The sequence below is a fragment of the Setaria italica genome, chromosome VI (genome assembly GCF_000263155.2).
Source record: "Setaria italica strain Yugu1 chromosome VI, Setaria_italica_v2.0, whole genome shotgun sequence".
Lineage (NCBI taxonomy): Eukaryota > Viridiplantae > Streptophyta > Magnoliopsida > Poales > Poaceae > Setaria > Setaria italica.
Window position 1 is genome coordinate 2,915,349 of NC_028455.1, and position 22,873 is coordinate 2,938,221.

General features: G+C 40.0%; 2 protein-coding genes across 2 annotated transcripts; both read right to left on the reverse strand.

The window, feature by feature from the left end:
* Window positions 1–11,528: 11,528 nt before the first annotated feature.
* LOC101786233 (germin-like protein 8-5) lies at window positions 11,529–12,555 on the reverse strand. The gene is made up of 2 exons (XM_004972626.4): window positions 12,380–12,555; window positions 11,529–12,215 (listed from the first exon to the last, which is right to left on the reverse strand). Exons 1-2 carry the CDS (start codon window positions 12,492–12,494, stop codon window positions 11,656–11,658), a joined length of 675 nt encoding a protein of 224 aa, XP_004972683.1. The 5' UTR covers window positions 12,495–12,555; the 3' UTR covers window positions 11,529–11,655.
* A 3,955-nt stretch (window positions 12,556–16,510) lies between these two features.
* LOC101785826 (putative germin-like protein 12-4) lies at window positions 16,511–17,743 on the reverse strand. Its single transcript, XM_004972625.2, has 2 exons — window positions 17,439–17,743; window positions 16,511–17,276 (listed from the first exon to the last, which is right to left on the reverse strand). The coding sequence occupies exons 1-2, from the start codon at window positions 17,686–17,688 to the stop codon at window positions 16,717–16,719; spliced, it is 810 nt and encodes a 269-aa protein (XP_004972682.1). The 5' UTR covers window positions 17,689–17,743; the 3' UTR covers window positions 16,511–16,716.
* Window positions 17,744–22,873: the final 5,130 nt, after the last annotated feature.

The window sequence follows — 22,873 nt, forward strand, 5'->3', positions numbered from 1 at the left end:
GGCAGTTAGCACGCCAAATTGTGAACCGCAAGCGCACGAATCAGTTATATCTTCTCCGTCAGAGATTCTCCAAGGTTTATGAATCCATGGAACAAGGGATTATAATGCCTAACTATGCACTATCGATGTAACCGAAAGCTCTTTATATAGGATATGATTATGCTATCAAAAGAACTAAGCAATCTAGATTAAGATGGATAGAGAGTAAAGGTTATGGACAAGATAGATTAAACACTTGTCCTAGGGATCTAGGATCACTTGTAGATGCAATCGCCATGAATGAGCGAATTAGATCTAGGTGTTATCGTGAGTGGTTGTGAACCATGTCCAACACTTTCCCACCCGCAATAATGTTACTGCACAGGGATACTCAACTATCGGAACATAAGAACACCTCAAGATGATTATTCTAGGTAAGCAAATAAGCAACCCAAAGTAGCGCTGGCTAACCTTTACATGAAAGAGCATCATCAAGATATGATTGATAACAAAACAAATCTTAACCAAAGGTTCGATGATTACAAATCAAGATCTTCATACAACCAAGAGGACAAACAGAGGTATTTCCTACTTGTGGTGGTAGTAGATGGTGTTTACATGGTGATTTCCTCTCTTCTCCAACTCTCCTTCCTTGAAATTCGTGATGGGGTATTTATAGTCTCAAATAGGAGGCGGCTCTTGGTCAATGTCGGTGAAAATACCCTAGAGATCATCGTATGCTAAACACTGAAGAAACGGGAGGCCGACCGGGTCATGGAATGGGCTAGGCTGATTGGTCTGGCCCTTCCTAGCACTTATAGTCCTCTCCTTCCTTGTGCTGTCTTCCCTCGACGACCCATGTCCAAATATCCATTAATATCCTTATATAAACCCCCTTGACTATGTCGTATTTCCTGCCAAAATACAATATGCTCCAAAACACAACACATATGCAATAATATGGTTATTTGAGGTGCCAAGTAGCGGGTTAGTATAAGAATAAGCATGAAAACACTAGTTCAATAGCACTAAAAGTGTATCAATAATGAGCGTCAACAGCTAGCGCGGAGGAAAACGGTCCGAGGCAAGCTGGGCCAACAGAGGTGAGGCCAGCGGCCTGCTGCTGCAACAGCTGAAAGAGGGCCCAGGCCGAAGGAAGATGAAGGCCAGGTGGAAGAAGAACAAGAAAACAAAGAAAAAGAAAAAACTTTGCTATTTTCAAACAGATTCAAACAAAATGAATTCAAATCTAAAATTTGAACTCAGCAACCCAGCAACCAAAATCAATGCACTCGCATGAATGCAACAATGCAAACCTAAGATTCATTAATTAAATTTCAGGAAAACATTTTAATGCCTAAGAAATTGAATAAAATCTTAAAAAAGCCTTAAATACTTAAACAAGCTCAAACAAATTCTAGAAAATTGTAATAAATTTTTATTCAATTGCAAAATTGAAAATTTAGGGTGTTACAAATCTTGTATGTACGGAAAATGTAAACAGTACAAAAAACATCAGCATAATGGTGTGAAACCACCAGTTATGCCTGATCACATAAATTGTATTAAACTAGTTTTACCAACATTTACTTGGTCGCCATTGTGTTGGAGCGGTTACTTGCAAGTTAAACAAGTAATATAAGTCCTCCAGCAATACCAGATCAAAAACTACGTGGTCTGCCTGGTCACCTTCTTGACTTTGTTCGTATCACACATACCCTCCGCTCCTCAGGCAGGAAGCAAGCAGCTGCATAAATGAGAAATGGTATTTAGTTAGGCGAAGCATGTGGCTGCGTGACACTGTGGTGTATGTAAAACGATACACGTCATGCATCATACACTCAACTAACAAATTTGACGTCTTCTCTTTGCTCTTATCAAAAGAAAAGTATGGCTTTCTTTTCTTTTTGCTATTGGGATGCAGGGTCCAAGATGGTTACCTTTTGCAAAAATAAATTTTAAATTAGGGAATAGAGTAAATTAGGGAGTTTCCCAGTAATCAACAAAGTGCTCAAGATTCTCATGAAAAGCTTTAGATCTAGTAAGCGATGCGCTAGAAGAACTTCGAGTCCACAAACTTTGGCTGAATATTACAAAAGAATCTTGGAAGCAGGAGCATAAAAATTATTGTACTTAGATTGCAAGCAGGAGCATAAAAAGTTGGGTACCACACTAGAAATGCTGCAATGGATAGAAAAACATCATGTGTTTGATAAGGGATTTGAGGGATATTGAATATTGTAAAGAACATGCTTCCTAAGAATTATGAATTGCCATCCACAACATATGAAGCTAAACAAGTTGTTTGCCCTCTAGGATTGGAGGTTCAAAAGATACATGCATGCCCTAATTGTATCCTCTATCGTGGTCATGAATACGAGAAATTGGATGCTTGTCTTATGCGCGGAGCACTGCGGAATTAGATCATGCGAGATGATCCTGGTGATGCTGAGGGCAGCCTCCCAAGAAGAGAGTCCCACGAACATGATGTGGTATTTCCCTATAATACCATGTTTGAAACATTTGTTCAGAAACAAGGCGAATGCTAAGTTGATGCGATGGCACAAAGAAGAATGTAAGCAAGATGACATGCTGAGACACCCAGCTAATGGAGCCTAGTGGAGATAAATTTATAGAGCATTCCCGGACTTTGAAAGGGATGCAAGTAACATAAGGTTTGGTTTAAGTATTGATAGATTCAATCCATTCGGTGAGTTGAGTAGTGGTCATAGTACTTGGCCTGTGACCCTATGTATGTTCAATCTTCATCCTTGGCTATGCATGAAGCAGAAGTTCATTATGATGTGGTGCTTATCCAAGGCCCAAAACAACCCGGCAACGACATTGACGTGTACCTAAGACCGTTGGTTGATGAGCTTTTACTGCTCTGTAAGGAAGAAGGTGTACGTGTGTGGGATCAGGATAAACAAGAGAGCTTTGTCCTACGAGCATTGTTGTTTATAACCATCAATGATTGGTATGCATTGAGTAACCTTTTAGGACAACCAAACAAGGGATACCGGGCCTGCAACCACTGTTTGGAGGATACATACATCATGTATTTGAAACATTGTAGGAAGGTTATGTATATGGGTCATCGTCAATTTTTTCCTGCTAACCACCCATTAAGAAAGAAAGGGATGCATTTCAAAGGGGTGCTAGACTATAAAAAACCTGCACACCCTAATGAAAAGCATGTATTTGAGATGATAAAGGATGTAGTAGTCTTTAGAAAGGGTCTTGGTAGCAAACCTGTCCTGAACGATGATAACGGACGTGCACCCATGTAGAAGAAGAAGTCTATATTTTGGGAGCTACCTTATTAGGAAATCCTAGAGGTCCGCAACGCAATTAACATGATGAACCTGATGAAGAATCTTTGAGTGAACATGCTAGGCTTCCCGGGTTGTTATAGGAACTCAAAAGATACATTGGAAGCATGATAGGACCTGAAACTTATAAAGCAACAAGATGATCATTATCCGAAAAAGAGAGATAAAGGACAACACTACTTACATCCTGCCAATTACACTCTCAGCAAGGAAGAGAAGAATAGCATGTTTGATTGCATGAATAGTATCAAGGTTCAGTCTGGGTACTCCTCGAATATAAAGGGAATAATTAATATGAAAGAAAAGAAATTCACAAATTTAAAGGCCCATGACTACCACATGTTGATGACCCAGTTGCTTCTGGTTGCATTGAGGGGTATTCTACCAGAGAATGTACGATTGGCTCTCGTAAAGCTATGCACATTTCTCAATGCAATTTCGCAGAAGGCAATTGATCCAACCAAGCTACTAAAGCTACAGAATGATGTGGTACAATGTCTTGTCAACTTTGAGTTGGTACTTCCACCATCCTTCTTCAAAATTATGATGCACCTCCCAATTCACATAGTTAAAAAGATTACTATTCTCGGTCTAGTATTCCTGCACAATATGTGATCTTTCGAGAGGTTCATATCAATCCTAAAAAACTATATTCTTAATCATGCCCGTCCAAAGCGAAGCATCACCAAGGGATATGGAATCGAAGGTCATTGAGTTTTGTGTTCATTTTATTGACTCAATTAATTTGATTGGGGTTCCAGTATCATGTCACAAGGGGAGGCTACGGGGGAAGGGCACCCTTGGAAGAAAATCATGTTTGAACACTGATAGTGATTTGTTTCATAAAGCACACTTCATGATTCTGCAACAATCAACCTTGAGGGCCCCGTATATCGAGGAACACAACCAGATTCTATTTTTCCAATACCCAATGAAATCCGATGCCTGAATTATATGTCATCACATGATTACTTTTCCCTCTTGGTTGCGTCAACACCTTATGGGTAACTCCATGATTCATGAACAACTTGTTTGGTTAGCTAGGGGGATCTTCTAGCACAATCGTGAAATTCCAGGGTTACGAGATAAATGGTTATATATTTTACACAAGAGCTCAAGACCAAAAAAGCACTAACTAAAATAGTGACGTCCGTACAGATGTCATAGACAGCCACAAGAGCAATGACTTGTATTATGATTTTATAAAGGAGATTTGGGAACTCGACTACTGACTGCTGAACATCCCTCTATTTCGTTGCTAATGGGTGAAGCTGACTGGAGGTGGTGTAATGAAAGATCAATATGGAATGACAATAGTGGACCTAAGCAAGACTGGATACAAAGATGAACCATTCGTCCTTGCTAATGATGTGCATAAGGTTTTCTATGTGAAGGACATATCTAGCAAACCCAAGAATAATTCAGAAGATAAAGAAAAATAATGGGAGCCAAAGTGCCACATAGTTCTTCCAGATAAAAGAGTAACTGTGGGAGTCGAGGACAAAACGGACCAGTCAAATGATTTTCATCAGCTTGATGGCATGCCTCCATTCGCTGTCGAAGTTGACCCAAGCATCATGCTAGCCAAAGAAGAGGCTCTGTACTTACGCCGTGATCATGACCAAGGAACTTTGGTCAAGAAGAAATTTTTTAATGTTACATTGTAATGATCTATGGTCAACCTTTATGTAATGCTCTATGGTCATATGTCAGAACCTTTCTATTATATTTTAGTGATATGAAAAACTAATTTATGTAATGCACTAGATATGATCATCGAGTTTTTTGGTCATCACATTATTATTTGATCAAATTATTATGAGGTTGTGCGGGAAATGCAAAGGGGAGGAAATTGGGACTTCCATCAAGAGCAAGTTCAAAATTATTATGAGGTTTAAAACAATTGAATACACTTTATCATGATCAAATTATTTATTATAAGAGTTTTTTATCAATAAAGTGTAGAAATTATTTGATAATTTAATATATTTTTGCATGTTCAAAATATTGAATATTACCATTTTTCTTGGATGATAGAAGTACAAAATAAATTTAGAAACATATGAAGAAATCAACTTAATTTAATCGAACTTTTGGTATAGCGTGGGAAGTGAAATGGGAGAATTCGTTTAGTCCCGGTTGGTAGTAACAACAGGGACTAAAGGGGGGGCATTTTCATCTGCCGCGTGCCAGCCACCCTTTAGTCCCAGGTGATATTATGACCAGGGACTAAAGACCCCCCCTTTAGTCCCAGGTGGTAATACCAACAGGGACTAAAGAGCGATATAAATATTCCAACCCCTTCTCTGTCCTCGGGACCTAGCCGTTTTCATCGCCTTCCGCGCCCTTTCGTCATCCTCGTCGCCTCCGAAGCCGCCGCATCGCCGCCGTCATCTCCGCGGGCATCCACGATGATGTCATCATCGCTCCCCGGCCACCGCATCGCCACCATAATCTCCGTGCCCTGGTTCCCCGGTGTGACCCCCCCTCCCCCTCCCCATCCCCACAGAGCGTCGCTTCAGGTGTCCCGGCCCGACACCGCACGCCGCCATGCCGCTGACCTTGATCTCCTTTGCCTCCGCGCCCCGCAGCTCCCCGGTGGCGCCCTCCTCAAACCCCAACATCACCCTCCCGCCCTAGCACTGTGCACCCAGCCGCATCACCACCGTCGACCGCCCCTTCTCCTCCGGCTAGCCCCCTCTGCGACGCTCGCGTGGCCCCGACAACGCCCCTCTTGCGCCGCCATCCGTCGCAGCCCCCTGTGCTGCCTTCCTGATGCCCCGACCTACCCCCACCACCCGTCAGCTGGTAAGTACGGTGCCAATCGGGTGCTAACGCAAGCCAAAAAGGATTGCCATCATCATCTAGGGCAAGATGGAACATGACCTACTTGATCGAGGTATCGTATCAGCGACTATTAACTAGCCTAATCAATCAAAGAATTGGTATTACGCTCCTGGAGGCACCCTTAGCCCTGAGGATGGGACTTGTTTTCAATGAAACAATATGTGAGAAGGCCCTTAGGCTTATCGAAAACATTGAAGATTCTAAAGTGGGAAAGTTCAAGCTTGATAGAGAGAATGATGAGCTGACTTTAGCGCTCAGGAATCCCGAACACCCAGGACATTGCCGAGGCTTCGGTGTGGTTTCAAGGAAGTAGGCTTTCCATAGGGACATTGACACATACAAAAGCTAGAAGAGAAGAAAGGAACACCAAGAGGAGAGGTGGCGGCGCATGTTAGAAGCTAAAGTGCATGAACAAGATGTAAGAATGTCGGAAGAAATTAATTGGCGAGTGGCCCTGGCAGTTATTGAGATGGCCCAATCTGGAGTACTGCTGGATCCCAACGTCGTCTTTAGCCCTTCTCAATGCTGAAGCAACTGTGCTGGACAATCTTACCCATGGTTGTGCTGGACAACCAACGGTACCTTGTGGATGACATCACTCAGCGCACCTCATGTGAGCTGTATAGACCATTTGGCAACCTCCCTATTAAGGTTACATATATATAATATATGCAACTATCTCAATTGATCCACGCCTCAATCAGGAATTTAATAACTTCTTTATTTCTCCTATATGTATAGGTGGTGTACGGAAGTGCTTTACCAATACTGCCAGGGCAAACAAGCCATGGCATGACGATTCCACCTGGCTGCTCCATTGTTGGGGAGGAGCAAATTTTTGATAGTAAATATGAAGGCCTAGAGCTCGACCTCCCGAGAGGTGATGGGGAAAGGACACTAGGAGATGCACTTCATGGTATCATTCTATGGCGCAAATATTACATCATCATTCCTAGCCAGGAGGCATCATTTCTTCTCATAGATCCCCCACAACCACCATCTCCTTAGAACTCAAGACCGTCATCTCCAGCACATCCATCTCTAGGACCGTCGTCACCACCAGGACCGTGGCATCCTGCTTGGTCACCATCTCCAACACCATCGAGTCCTGTAGGTGGGAGCGACAATGAACAAAACAACCCTCCTCAATCACCATCTGCAGTGTTTGGACTAAAGTCTAGTGTGAGCAAGGAACCATCTGGAACACCTCTCAAGAAGTCACGACCACCGCCTTCCAAGCCAAGGAAGGCAGCCAAAGGCGAAAGAACCGAGGAAGCACACAAACAAGTTTGAACCTATTAAGAAGCTAGCAGGCAATATGACTCTCGAGGAATTGAAGCAGGCATCGCAAGCACATGTAAGGGAGAGGTTGGAAAAAAATTGCCGCAGAAAGAAAAGCGAAGGAGATGGAGCCTAAGCCAGTAGATCAAGCCACTTTAAAGTTTTTTTTTCTATGAAAAAACAAGTCAAGAAAACGTTACCATCGAACTACAATCGTTCGTTAATTAAGTCTTGGCAGAAGAAAAAACAAGGAGAGTTGTTGTCCAGTCGTACTATCCCCCAACTTGAGGAGCAAGATCAACAAGCAGATCAAGAAGCTCAACAAATAACAGCTTTGCCTTTAGAACAATAAATCAAGGTCATTAAGTTTATGGAAGTGACAGGTCTCTCGCTTGCTAAAGTTCTAGGGCAAGATGAACCACCACCTGCGGAAAAGACTGTACCAAAATGGCCCTTTGAGTTAGGCAAGCCTCTAGTAAGGCCTGAATTGGTATGAAAGCTCACAACTAAGTTGTATGAATTCAATAAGTGGTACATGGAGCAGTTGGCCAATGATAGAGCATGTTCCCTCTTCTTCTTAAACCTATTAATTTTTTCAGTGAAAGTGAGAAACTGATGTGGTTGGAATTTAAAGATATTTATGAAGTGTACCATCAAGATGCCCTTGATGTCTCTCTTATCAGCGCCTGGGTTCTGTAAGTGTGTGTTAATTAGATGTTAATTTTAGCTCAGCTCATTATTAGGTGTGTGTCGTCCCACTAACTTTGTCTTTCATTTTATGTAGGATGCAAATTCAAAGGTGCCGCCGAGAATCCTACTTCAACGTTGGCCTGATGGACCCAACACTTGTTAACCAAAAGCAGATACGGAATCATCCAAAGTCTACATTGGATGCAATATACATATTCTTGTAGCAACAGAATTACAAGCGATACATACTACTGCCTTACAAATTTAAGTAAGTGTGGGTACCGTCTATTTTTGTTTTCCTTTCCTTACCTAATTAGTATTAGTTAGTTCTAATATGGACATTTATGTACATAGTTACCACTGGATTCTTCTTATAATTATGATTGATCAAAGCAACGTTATTATATTTGATTTGTTGAGGAAAGCAAAGGGCGAGTACCAAGACATTCAAAACATGCTTAACTCATAATAATTTTTGACCTTTATCTCTATGCAAAAGTTTGTTTCCTAAAGTTTCACCTAACACTGTATCATATTCATTAATTTAATTCACAGCGCATGGAAACGCTGGTACAAAACTCGCCTTTAGTCCCGGTTGGTAGGGGGCAAATCTCCCAAAAATCCATTTAATTGTTGGTGTAACATTCACATATTTTGAAGGATAATTGTTGGTGTAACATTCATATATTTTCAAATTACAAATGTGACGGATTAGCGAAGAACTCTTGGAGAAGGATAGGCTTTTGGCAATCCAAGAAGCTCTCATAGAATTTCTGGTGGATGAGGCGATAAATCCTAAAGGATCCTAAGAATTAAGTGGACAAATTATTGTATATATAGATACTACTTTGATGTGTATTATATACTAAGAATTGTATATATAGTAGTTATAATTAATATTATGCATATACTATCATGAAATATATATATATATATGACATGTATAAAATACGAGCGTATACGTCTTAGTGGTGTACGCTAAGGATGTACATGTATAGGTAAATATATATATATATATAAATAAGTGAAGCAACAATTAGTGTAATATGGAAAAGAATTCATAGTAAAAAGAAAAAAGGTCTTTAGTCCCAGGTGAGTGACCTGGGACTAAAGAGGGGACCTTTAGTCCCGAAAAATTAGTTCCGGTTGGATATTCGAGAGATATGACTCTCTCCAACTGGGACTAATGCTCACTTTTCCACAAATGGTGGTTTATTAATTATTGCAATGCAAGGTGCTGTTGTTGATATGGTTCACAAAGAAATTAATAAGTGTCATCATCCATTATTTACCAAATCACCTAAAAAATGGTATTATGTATATGATCCAATTTTCCAAAACAAAAGGGACAGAGTCACGTACAACACATCAGACCCTGCCATGTGTGCATAGCTGGTGCACTGTCATAGATCTGAAAAGTAGAAGGATGGACCAGTGCATCGGTCAATCTATTGCGCTCACACAGGATGTAAGAGGGAGAACTTGTCAAGGTAGGTGTCGTGCACATTTTACTTTTGGGCTCACATAACTTGGCATCATTCGTGATCACACTCTTTACTTGTGAGATAATCAGGTCCTACACATATATATTTTTATTGCAAGACTAGTTTCAACTTAAAACATGTTCAACTTTTTAACTGAGTCTTTTGTTGATTGGTATTTTATTAGCGTATGGTGGGACTAGTTTTCTTTCTAAGCCTGCGTTCACCTTGGTTCAGAGTGGATTCAATCTTGTAAATTATCAGGCATATATAGTCCGTTGGTAGGACAAGAAAGGGCGTATATAATAAGCAATTTAGTCATGGATGATCGGAATAATATCCTGAAAGGCTTTACAAACAGATCTTATCATATCTTTGCTTTGTACCTAATGTAGCTACTACACAATGTCCATATTTTCATCTATGATCGCCTGAGTCACAGAAGGTTAGTGTATCCAACATTTATACTTGGCAATTTTGTTGGAGCAGTTACTTGCACGACTTAATCTAGTGCACCCGTACCAAGATGGGAACGGTAGCTATCGCACATGCTTTTGTGCTAAACAAGTAAGGCTCCTTTCAATACAAAGTAACCACGTGATCAGCTGCCTAGTCAACTTGACTTGTTCATAAATCATACCCATACCTGCTCCTTCTGGCACACTAAGCAGCTGCATATGAAAAGTAGTGGGGCTGTGATTAATCATGTTTAACAAAACAATAATCTATATAATGCTGATCAAGTCAATTTTAAATATAAATCATATGAACATTAATGATTTCTTGGCTTATTCATATGCAGTTCACTACACTTGTTTCTTTTTATGTTCTTGGATGTGTGATTACTTGAACGCAGCATACGCATTTATAATTCTCAAGTCTCCGATACTGCATAGTCCTGATAATCGAACTCCTCAAAATCCTAAACCAGGATCAGCGTTGCCGGCCTTAAATTCGTTTTTTTAATGGAAATAATTTGACCTTTACGACTGCACACAGCCATCAACGGCCTTAAATTCTTGACATCATTTAACGTCCGCCACAGGCGCTGGCAGCGGCAACTTCTCGTGTCCACCTCATCGAGAAGATCCTGTACTGATCGACTCGGCCCCTACGCCTCGCACAGTTTGTAAGTCATGCGTGTCTACCGTCACCTGGCGGCTTGCGAGACCCGTCTTGCACTTGTTCATTGACGCGCTCGTACGTCTCCACCATTCTGTAGCTAGACAACCTGTTCATTTCCAATTTTTATCTCGATGGTGAACAGGGCCAAGGTGACGCTGGGCAATGGTAGTTGTTTTTTTATTTTATGAGCCGAGGAAGCACGCACGGGTAGAGAACCCGGTATTAGTCCCGGATGGGGGACGTAAATCTCCCCAAAAACCATCCGAGATAAAGCAATCGAGACAAAAAGGAGGTCTTTTATCCCGGATCCCTCAACCGGGACTAAAGAATCCCTTTTATCCTGGTTGGAAATACCAACCGGGATAAAACGGTCGCCATGTCAGGGGCAGCCCCCGCCCCCTTTTATCCGGTTGGTATTAGCAACCGGGACTATATGGTTTTGCAAAAAAAAATGCAAAAAAGGAAATCCCGGGGGGAGGGGGGGGTCCTTGGGAGGCCGCCCACACACGCATGCTCCAAGTCACAAGTCATATGTCACGTGATTTTTCACGCGAAATATGCGCATGCGCGCAATAAGTTGTCACACACAAATCAAAACAACCAGTTGCATGCAGGCTACCAGAAACCCACATGTTAAATATATTCATTCTTCTACATATCTGGATGCACAGAAATATTGATTTATGTAACATCACATCATGAATATACATACTTCAAGAAATTTTATACAAGCTCCATGCAGTTTACTTCAGTTTTCCAGAGAGAGCAGGGTACAGATCGCAGGCACACAATATGCAAGTAATAAGCACTCACCATTTATTTTATTGATCGTAGCATATAGAAACTCAAAACATGTAGCAATATGCAAAACGCATACAAAGCAGACACTCAGTACAACAAAGCCAAAACACTAACTACATTTAGTTGTGGTTATTCTCCCAGAATTGAGCTTGGAGCCAATCAATTGTGCCCTTTTGCACCTGGAATGCCTTGGCCAAGACATCATCTGAGATCGGTGGCTTTGATCCAAAAACCGCATTTGCGATGGTAATAGCCCCAGGGTTCTGGCTGCTGAGCGCGGCAATAGCAACTGCTGGCTTGTGAGGGTTTGGGTTGAACTGGAAGTGGATGAGCCCTTGTGGGAATACAAACACATCACCCTTGTTGAGAACCTTGGCAAACAGTTTGTTTGGGTTGGAGGTGACAAATCCGACGTACAGGGTCCCCTCGAGCACGGTGAGGATCTCTGTGGCACGTGGGTGGGTGTGTGGTGGATTCTGACCTAACGGCGCATAGTCAATGCGGGCCAATGAGATGCCCAGTGTGTTGAGTCCAGGCAACTGCATGACATTGATCAAAGTGACATTGGATCCAACCTTGCTCTTCTTGGTGTCCATAGGCTTATCAAGGTTGGCTGCCTTGAAGAAGTCATCTGCGTTCACGGCCATGGGGTCCTTGCAAACAAATCCATTGACCTTCACTGCAAATATAGATGAAAGAAAATTGGTAAACACATATTAGAAATTATTGGAGGCAGTAAATAAAGATGCTTTTTGTATGTAGATGTATGTTAACAAATGATTTTTTTGTGATCATAGATTTGGTTAAGGAACACATAATGATTTGAAGCAACTGCGTTCGTACCAGGAGAGTGTATGTCGGCAACACAAAAGTCCTGGAGCGGGCCAGGGTCGGAAGCAATGGCTTGAGAAGTGACCATTGCTAGAAAAGCTGCGAGCAGAAAGTAGGAGGCAGCCATTTGAGTTTGTCTCAGCTTTTGTGTTTGAGCTCTGAAGTAGACTATTCAGCTGCTTGTGATGGTGTATGTCTTGTTGATGCTTTGGGCATGGAGATGGTGGGCTTATATAGGCTGCCACAGAAAGTGGCAACATGAAGTTGACGACTGAACTAGTCTCGCTATGTTGAACGTACCAAAACAGAAGAAACGGTCTCTGGCTGCTAGAAGCTGATGATGAAACAACGCAATAAAAATTTAAAGCCGGTAACTAATTCCTTGATGTGTAGTGGTTTAATTATTTGTTAATTGTTACCACGCAAGGTACTGCTGCTGATACGGTTCAGAAAGAAAGCGCCCTCGTCCATTATTTACTTAACTAACTGCCACAGAAAAGTTGAAATATGGAGATGATCAACTTTCTAAAGCAAACTGACAGGGTCACACGATATGAGCCCTGCACAGGCGCGTAGTTGGTGCACTATGATAGTTGTGAAAACTAGAAAAATGGTATGGTGCATCCCGGTCAATCTGTGCTTGCACACACACATACGTACAGAATTAAAGAGTCGACAGTGCAAAGGTGTTTATTTTTAGATTAATTCACTTTGTATACTCATACAATAATCAGTCTCCCTATCGTCATTCATGATCACCTCATCTTTTTTACTTTTGAGTTGATCAGGCACGGCTTCTATCGCTACTAGATAAGAAACAGTTATCTGCCTATTCAACTCCTTGACTTGTTCATATCACACACATATCATCACACCCGTATAGGAAACTGCTGTTTAATTTAGGCCAAGTATTCGGGCGTTGCTAAGTGGTTTATTTGCTATGACTTAAGAACTGCAGGATCAGGTGATGGCTAATAATGCTCTAGAAGCATAGATCATTATTTAAAATACTGATCAGTACTAGATAATACAAAAAGTATTTTGCATTAAATCTCAAAACCATGAACAGATGTCTATCCACATAATAATTATTTCTCCGTTAATCTTAATATACTGGTTTTAACTTAAAAAGAAAACATGATCACCAACTTTTTGTTTACTGAGTCTATGCTTGATACTTTATTAGTGTATGGTGGGACGGCTGCTGCTTAGTGATTCAAGATGGTAAGCATTAATTTTAAAAAAATGTAGAAGTTTAGATTATGGAGTAATGTTCATAAAAGATATTTCCATTAATCACTACAGTGCTCGAGATCCAAATGAAAAATGTTGAAGCTGGTAAATGATTCTTTTATGCGTAGTGGTTTGTCAATTGTTACCATCCACGGGCATTTTATTGATTCGATTCATAAAAAAAGTGTCATCCATTATTTAGTTAATTAACTGATAGAAAATTGAAATATGAAGATGATTTAGTTTTCTAAAAAAAAATAGAGTCACACAAGAATTATAAGAATGGCATATGAGCAGCTTGTGGACTGTGATAGTTGCGGAAACTAGAAAAATGGTATGGTGCAGTGCAAAGGTCAAACTATGCTTGCACTCACCTAAATAAGAGTAAAAAGCGTGCAGAAATCTATTGTTACTTCCTAATATCCGCACATTGTACCTTATACAATGAACAATTTCCCTGTACTCATGTTCACCTGATACCAAGAAGGCATGCAAGAACAACTTGTAGAGGGGAAGCTGCCACACACGATTTACTTTTGAGATCAAACCAAATTAGCTGTGTCCTCACACGCTTTCCTTGTGAGTTAATCATCAGGTCAGGCTGCTATCACTCCTAGATAAAAGTAAAAAAGATGATCTGCCTACTCAGCTCCTTGACTTGTTCAAATATTACACAGGTATGTGTGAACGTGCTAATTAATTGAGGCCATGTATTCGGCTGCTGCTTAGTGATTTAACGGCCTATGACTTATGAACTACAGGATTAGGTAATGCATAATCATGCTTTGAAAGCATAACTAATTATTTAAAATACTGATAAATACCAGACAAGATGAATATATATATACAGTATATATATATATATATTTAAAATCATGAATATAGTTTTAACTTAAAGAGAATACTTGTGCAGTTTTTTTTTGTTAGTGTGTGGTATGTGGGACGGGTTTTCTTTCTTGCTCTGCATCTATGCCTAGGCCCATAAAGTGGATTCAATTTTTAAGGCATATACAGGTCCCTTTGGTAGAAGAAGCTGGATTAAGCGTGTAGCTGGTGGACGGCGCTGCTTGGTGTAAACTAATTACGAAGAAATGATGTTGCCTCTGTCAATTTAGTTATGTATGCATTCAAAAAGAAAATCCCACGTCATGGAGCACTTACAAACAAACCTTATAATATCTATGCTTTGTACCTAACACAGCTGGTAAAAAACTCAAGGTTATTGTCATCGATGATCACTTGGCCATAGAAGATCAAGGTTTCCAATATTTACTAGGCCAGCATTTTGTTGGAGCAGCTACTTGCATGACTTAATCCAATGCATCCGTACGATGATGAGGAGGGTAGCTGTCGCACATGCTTGCCTGTTGAATATTACCAGGTCAGTAACCATGTTATTGGCCTAGTCAACTTCTTGACTTGTTCATACTATACCGCCGAGTCAATAAGCAGCTGGATCTCTTTTCTTACAATACTATATATAGTTTATACTACACTTGACCTGAAGAGAGAACATGCATGCATGTACATTTTTTCAAAGATTCAATTCTATTGTTGCTTGATATTGTAACAGGGGAGGGTGTGGGAGGGTCTATTTGTTGATTCACAGCCTAGGTGAGGTATGTTTGACTAGGTGCTTTGAATATCTTGTGTATTTTCCGTAGCTCTAAAAATGTACTCCTTTCGTTTTAAAATATATGAAAAATATCTTGTCCTAAACACCGTGCATTTAAAAACATAGTACTACTGTTTGCACATCAATTGTCTAAATTTGCTGGTCTGGATGTTTCTTTTAAAATATTGGTGTTATTAGTTAGATAGAAAATTCTGCTCCTTGCGCGTTGTTGCAACTTGAAACCACATTGTCTGTAGGAAATTAAATGATAGATAATACTGATCTTTGTAATTTTGGGGTTAATTTATAGGAACTAAAGCACAATTCGAACTAATGATTTTAGATGGTTTTAATGGTGATTTCTTCCTGCACTATGTAAGAGGGTTTACGAGTACACTATCAAATATTTGAATAATTGAATGGCTAATCCTCCTTCAAATCGTCGTTTCATTATGTGGAGTACAGTTACAGAAGTTGTACTAATCATGTTGGACACACTAGCAAATCTGGCTTGTTTTATTTGCACTTACAACGTAACACTTACTCCCTCCGTCCCAAAAAGAATGCAACTCTCACTTCTCGAGGATTCAAACGGTTTTAAATTTGACTCCGAATAGATTTAGTATAAAAATATATTACATGGTTAATCTATTGATATTTATTTTGTACCATAAATGTTAGTACTATTTTGTATAAATTTGGTCAAATTTAAAATTGGTTAACTTCTCAGAAAACGAGAGTTTCATTCTTTTTGGGACGTTCCTTTCTTTTTCTTGCACATGAGATTACTTGGACGCAGCATAATTCTCAAGTGTCCAATGCTGCGTGTGGTCCTGATAATCAGACCCCATTTGTCAATATCTTGAAGCAGGAGCAGTGCTAGCGGCCTGTGGAAATGTCGACATCGTTCAAAACGCAGCCGATCAAAGACAAAAAGCTGTCACGTCAGCCAAGCACCGGAACCAGTTTGTTGACAAGCTCGTCTTCACAATTCTAGACAACCTGTTTGTTCCAGTACGTGTTCCATCTCAGTGCAAGCATCATCTCTCCATCCCAACTGAGCCAAGAGATGCTGCAATAATCTGCAAGGACTCCAGAGCGACCAGAGGAACGGGAGGTTTCATTTGAGCACGGCTTCAGTTTCATGGGCTAACATCTTGCGTGTAACAGGCTTCATGTTTCGTGGCTATATGGATGAAGATAAATTGCACCGTGACACTCAAAGGACAATAATAAGTTTTTTGCGGGTATAAGGACAATATAATAAGTTGAGGTACAAGTCAAGACCATCTGTGTTGAAGAAAAATATTGTTTACATTAATATAAAACGAAGACATATAATGGTACAACAGCTCGCAGGCACACATTAACAAGAAGTCAGTAGTACCTAATAGTCACCATTTATTTTCTAAATCGTAGCATAGAAACTTAAAACATGTAGTTATATGCAAGATGCATATAACGAAAACTCTCGGTACAACAAACCTAAAACATTGATTACTTAGTTGTGGTTATTCTCCCAGAATTGAGCTTGGAGCCAATCAATTGTCCCCTTTTGCACCTGGAATGCCTTGGCCAAGACATCATCAGAAATTGGTGGCTTTGATCCAAAAACCGCATTTGCGATGGTAATAGCACCAGGGTTCTGGCTGCTGAGCGCAGCTATAGCAACTGCAGGCTTGTCATAGACAGGGTTGAATTGGAAATGGATGAGCCCTTGTGGGAATACAAACACATCACCCTTGTTGAGCACCTTTGCAAACAGTTTGTTTGGGTTGGAGGTGACAAATCCAACATACAGGGTCCCCTCGAGCACGGTGAGGATCTCTGTGGCACGTGGGTGGGTGTGTGGTGGATTTTGACCTAACGGCGCATAGTCAATACGGGCCAATGAGATGCCCAGTGTGTTGAGTCCAGGCAACTGCATGACATTGATCAAAGTGACATTGGATCCAACCTTGCTCTTCTTGGTGTCCATAGGCTTATCAAGGTTGGCTGCTTTGAAGAAGTCATCTGCGTTCACGGCCATGGGGTCCTTGCAAACAAATCCATTGACCTTCACTGCAAATATAGATGAAAGAAAATTGGTAAACACATATTAGAAATTATTAGAGGCAGCAAATAAAGATGCTTTTTGTATGTAGATTATGTTAACAAATAACTTTTTTGTGATCATAGATTTGGTTAAGGAACACATAATGATTAAAGCAAGTGTGTTCGTACCAGGAGAGTGTATGTCGGCAACACAAAAGTCTTGGAGCGGGCCAGGGTCGGAAGCAATGGCTTGAGAAGTGACCATTGCTAGAAAAGCTGTGAGCAGAAAGTAGGAGGCAGCCATTTGAGTTTGTCTCAGCTTTTGTGTTTGAGCTCTCTGAAGTAGACTATTCAGCTGCTTCTGATTGTGTATGTCTTGTTGATGCTTTGGGCATGGAGATGGTGGGCTTATATAGGCTGCCACAGAAAGTGGCAACATGAAGATGACGACTGAAGTAGTCTAGCTATGTTGAACCTACCAAAACAGAAGACGGTCTCTGGCTGCTAGAAGCTGATGATGAAACAACGCAATTGTCTTATATGAAGAACATTTCAAAGCAGCAACACTTTCAGTACTTTTGCACTCAACAAACAAATCTGACGTGTTCTGTTTGATCTGATCCCATCACAATACTAGAAAAATATGTGCTTTGTTTACTTAGTCTATGCTTGATACTTTATTAGTGTATGGCGGGACGGCTGCTGCTTAGTGATTCAAGATGGTCAGCTTGTATTTTAAAAAATGTAGAAGTTTAGATTATGGAGTAATGTTGATAAAAGAGATTTCCATTAATCAGTACAGTGCTCGAGATCCAAATGAAAAATGTTGAAGCTGGTAAATGATTCTTTTATGTGTAGTGGTTTGTTAATTTTTACCATCCACGGGCGTTCTATTGATTTGATTCATAAAGAAAGTATCATCCATTATTCAGTTAATTAACTCATAGAAAATTGAAATATGAAGATGATTTAGTTTTCGAAAACAAAACAGTCACACAAAAATTATAAGGCTGGCATATGAGCAGCTTGTGGACTGTGATAGTTGCGGAAACCGGAAAAATGGTATGGTGCAGTGCAAAGGTCAAACTATGCTTGCACTCACCTACATAAGAGTAAAAAGCGTGGAGAAAACTAATGTTACTTCCTAATATCTGCACATTGTACCTCATACAATGAATAATTTCCCTGTACTCATGTTCACCTGATACCAAGAAGGCATGCAAGAACTTGCAGAGGGGCAGCTGCCGCCTGCCACAAACGATTTACTTTTGAGTTAATCAGGTAAGCTTCTATCCGTATGACATCAAACCAAATTAGCTGTGTCCTCACACGCTTTCCTTGTGAGTTAATCATCAGGTCAGGCTGCTATCACTCCTAGATAAAAGTAAAAAAGATGATCTGCCTACTCAGCTCCTTGACTTGTTCAAATATTACACAGGTATGTGTGAACGTGCTAATTAATTGAGGCCATGTATTCGGCTGCTGCTTAGTGATTTAACGGCCTATGACTTATGAACTACAGGATTAGGTAATGCATAATCATGCTTTGAAAGCATAACTAATTATTTAAAATACTGATAAATACCAGACAAGATGAATATATATAGTATATATACTGTATATATATACAATATATTATACACAGTATATATATATAAATTTAAAATCATGAATGTGTCTATCCACACAACGATTATTTCTCTATTAATATTACTAGAATACAGTTTTAACTTAAAGAGAAAACTTGTGCAGTTTTTTTTGTTAGTGTGTGGTATGTGGGACGGGTTTTCTTTCTTGCTCTGAATATTTGGTAGAAGAAGCTGGATTAAGCGTGTAGCTGGTGGACTGTGCTGCTTGGTGTAAACTAATTACGAAGAAATGATGTTGCCTCTGTCAATTTAGTTACGTATGCATTCAAAAAGAAAATCCCACGTCATGGAGCACTTACAAACAAACCTTATAATATCTATGCTTTGTACCTAACACAGTTGGTAAAAAAACTCAAGGTTAATGTGTCATAGAAGATCAAGGTTTCCAATATTTACTAGGCAATCATTTTGGTGGAGCAGCCACTTGCATCTCTTAATCCAATGCATCCGTACCTTGATGAGGAGGGTAGCTGTCGGACATGCTTGCCTGTTGAATTGAACAATACCAGATCAGTAACCATGTTATTGACCTAGTCAACTTCTTGACTTGTTCATATCATACCGTTACCTGCTCCTTCCGAGTCAATAAGCGGCTGGATCTCTTTTCTTACAACACTATATATAGTTTATACTATACTTGACCTGAAGAGAAAACATGTTCATTTTTTCAAAGATTCAATTCTATAGTTGCTTGATATTGTAACAGGGGAGGGTGTGGGAGGGTCTATTTCTTGATTCACAGCCTAGGTTTGGTATGGTTGACTAGTCAATGGGACTTCATCGGACTTGAATACCTTGTGTATTTCCCCTAGCTCTAAAAATGTACTCCTTTCGTTTTAAAATATAGGACATTTTATAAACTATGTGAACTAATATAAATATCTTGTCCTGATCACCGTGCATTTCAAAACATAGGACTACTGTTTGCACATCAATTGTCTAAATTTGCTGGTATGGATGTTCCTTTTAAAACATTGGTGTTATTAGTTAGATAGAAAATTCTGCTCCTTGCACGACGTTGCAACTTGCAACCACATTGTCTGTGGTCAATTATAGGATAGGTAATAAAGATCTTTGTAATTTTTGGGTTAATTTATAGGAACTAAAGCACAATTAGAACTAATGATTTTAGATGATTTTAATGGTGATTTCTTCCTTCAATATGTAAGAGGGTTTACGAGTACACTATCAAATATTTGAATAATTGAATGGCTAATCCTCCTTCAAATTGTCCTTTCATTATGTGAAGTACAATTACAGAAGTTGTACTAACCATGTTGGGACACGGTAGCAAATCTGGCTGGCTTGTTTTATATATATGCACTTACAACGTAAAACTTACTCCCTCCGTCTCAAAAAGAATGTCACACCCGGTTTTAAAAAAATAAATAGACAAGCATGGAGCGTCTATCATTGTAAAACAAGAAGTCCAGGTGAAAAGGGGCCAAGCGGGGAACGTAAGTTATCAAGGAGGATTAAGAAAAAAATAGTCAAGGAGTGAAATATTCACCGAAGAGGTCAAGGATTAGGTAGAAATTGCTTTTATAGTAAGATAGAACTTAGGAAGCGACCATTACTATCTAGGCTTACGTTCTACCATCGATACAATTCTGGTACGACTTTTGTCACACCTGGTTTTAAAAAAACCAAGTGCTACCTATATGTATGGTAGGATCTAGTTTCATACATATAGTGACATCATAAGTGGATAATAGTAATAGTATCACGTAAAGGAATAAGAGAGTATATCAAAGATTTATGCTTAATCATGGAAACGAAGACTCCAAACTTCACAAGCAAACGATTGGGGCTGCGTACGCCTAGAACTCAGGATCATCTTCACAACAACTTCACAGCAGCTTCTTCTTCTAAGCAACGTTGTTTATAGCAAGGGTGAGCACATGTAGTACTCAGCAAGTGTGGAGAAATATGAATGCAAGCCTTAAACAAGGAAAGGCTGACTAGTTGGCTGCATTAAGCATTTTTAGTTGGTCAAATTTTTATTAGCACCTGATTACTAAGGTATAAATATATACCAACCCACATTTAACATAAACATAAGCCATAAGCATATGGCATAACCATAACCACAATTTAAGTCCACCTTCAAGTATATTAATCATGTGAGGGTCCAGGCTGCTCTTGACCGTGAGCATGGCTAATCAATCAGTTTTACACTCTGCAGAGGTTGCACATCTTTACCCAAAATTCGTGTAAAAGTTCAAAAGAACTTTGGACCCAACCATGTTGTGCTGATCAGGCACTCATCACACTACTGAGATGTGACTACATAGGGATGCTACGAGGCCTTTACAAAGATTCGCTAGCAAGTGGTAACCCGCTAAGGTTTCCGGATCAGTAGCAGAGCATAGCCCTCCCTAGTGGGTTTAGTGTCTTAGCCAAGCCCACTTCCCAAGAGGACTAGGCTATACCCCATCTACCGCCACCCCTCTTTCCCTTTCCAAGCAAGATTACCTTAGACTAGAGTTTCTAATTAGTTAGCCAAGACCAGAGCCATTATAGTTCTTGTGGTTGCACTGTTTTCCTGGATGGTCGCTCCATGTTCCAATTAAGTATTGTGATCTTGTATTAACAAAAGGTACAGCACAAATAAGTTTAATCATTGAGTTCATTAAAACTACCATAACTGTCACACCCAATTTTAAGGACAAAACCGAGTGCATTGAATACATGTGCACCAGGATCAAGTTACACACATGTATGACATAAGTGAATAATAAAGATAGTGTCAAAATGGATAAAGAGAGTATTAAACAGTTATTACATGACTGAAAGTATCAATAAAGCACAAGCCTAATTTATTACGCAGCGGACTCCGAAGACGACGACGACACCACAGGCAGCTAACTGAAGAACTATACGCCTAGAACTCCTCAAAGTTATCAATGTACTCCACTAGATTATCTTGGTCTGAATAGCGGTTTTGCAAGGGTGAGTACACTTATGGTTGGTACTCAACATGTCGTGGGGAATAGAGTAGCGTAACGCCAATTAAGGTATGGCTAAGGCTAAATCAGCATCAGCTTTTAATTAAGTTGGTGAAATTTTATTAGCATTTAACTAAGTTCAAGTTCATACCACCCAAAATTAAACAAAAGCATAAATAAAGTAACAACATATGCATGAATGAAATAACAACAATTTAAGTCCATCTTTCGAATAGTATTATCATGTGAGGGTCCAAGCCGCTCTTAACCATGAGCATGGCTGATCGATCAGTTTTACACTCTGCGGAGGTCACACATCTTTACCCACAAGGTGCGTAAAAGTTCAAAAGAACTTTGGACCCAACCATGCGGTGTTTGCAAGGCACCATACCACACCTCCGAGGTGTGATTGCATAGGGACGCTACGAGGCCTTTACAAAGATTCACTAGTAAGTGGTAACCCGCTAAGGTTTTAGGTCAAAGCAGAGCATAACAGTCCCCTAATGGGTACAGTGTCTTAGCAAGGCCCACTTCCCAAGAGAGCGAGTGCTATGCCCCCATCAACGCCTTCCCTCTTGCCCTTTCGGTAAGATTACCCCATACTAGAGTTTCTAATTATTCAGCCAAGACCAGAGAGATTTAGTCTTGTGGTAGCACTGTTTTCCTGGGTGGTTCTCCATGTTCCGATTAAACATTTATGATCTTGTATTAATGAAAGGTATAATATAAGTAAAGCAGGATTAACCATTGAATTCAGTTAAACCACCATAACCCAAGTAAGCACTAAGCATGAGCTACCCAACATAACAATAACCCAGTTGGTCAAGGCAAAGGTAAATAAAATCTAGGCGAACCTTAATTGGGACCTATCATTTTTAAACTATTAAGTGCGTAGCGATGTTGTATTGAACATGAAAGTAAGTAAAGGTGAATAGGACTTAAAGAAGTGATCAAGGACACGACTTGCCTTCTTGACCTTGCTCTTGCTGTTCGTACTCCTCGAAAGCTTGATCTTCAAATCCCTCGA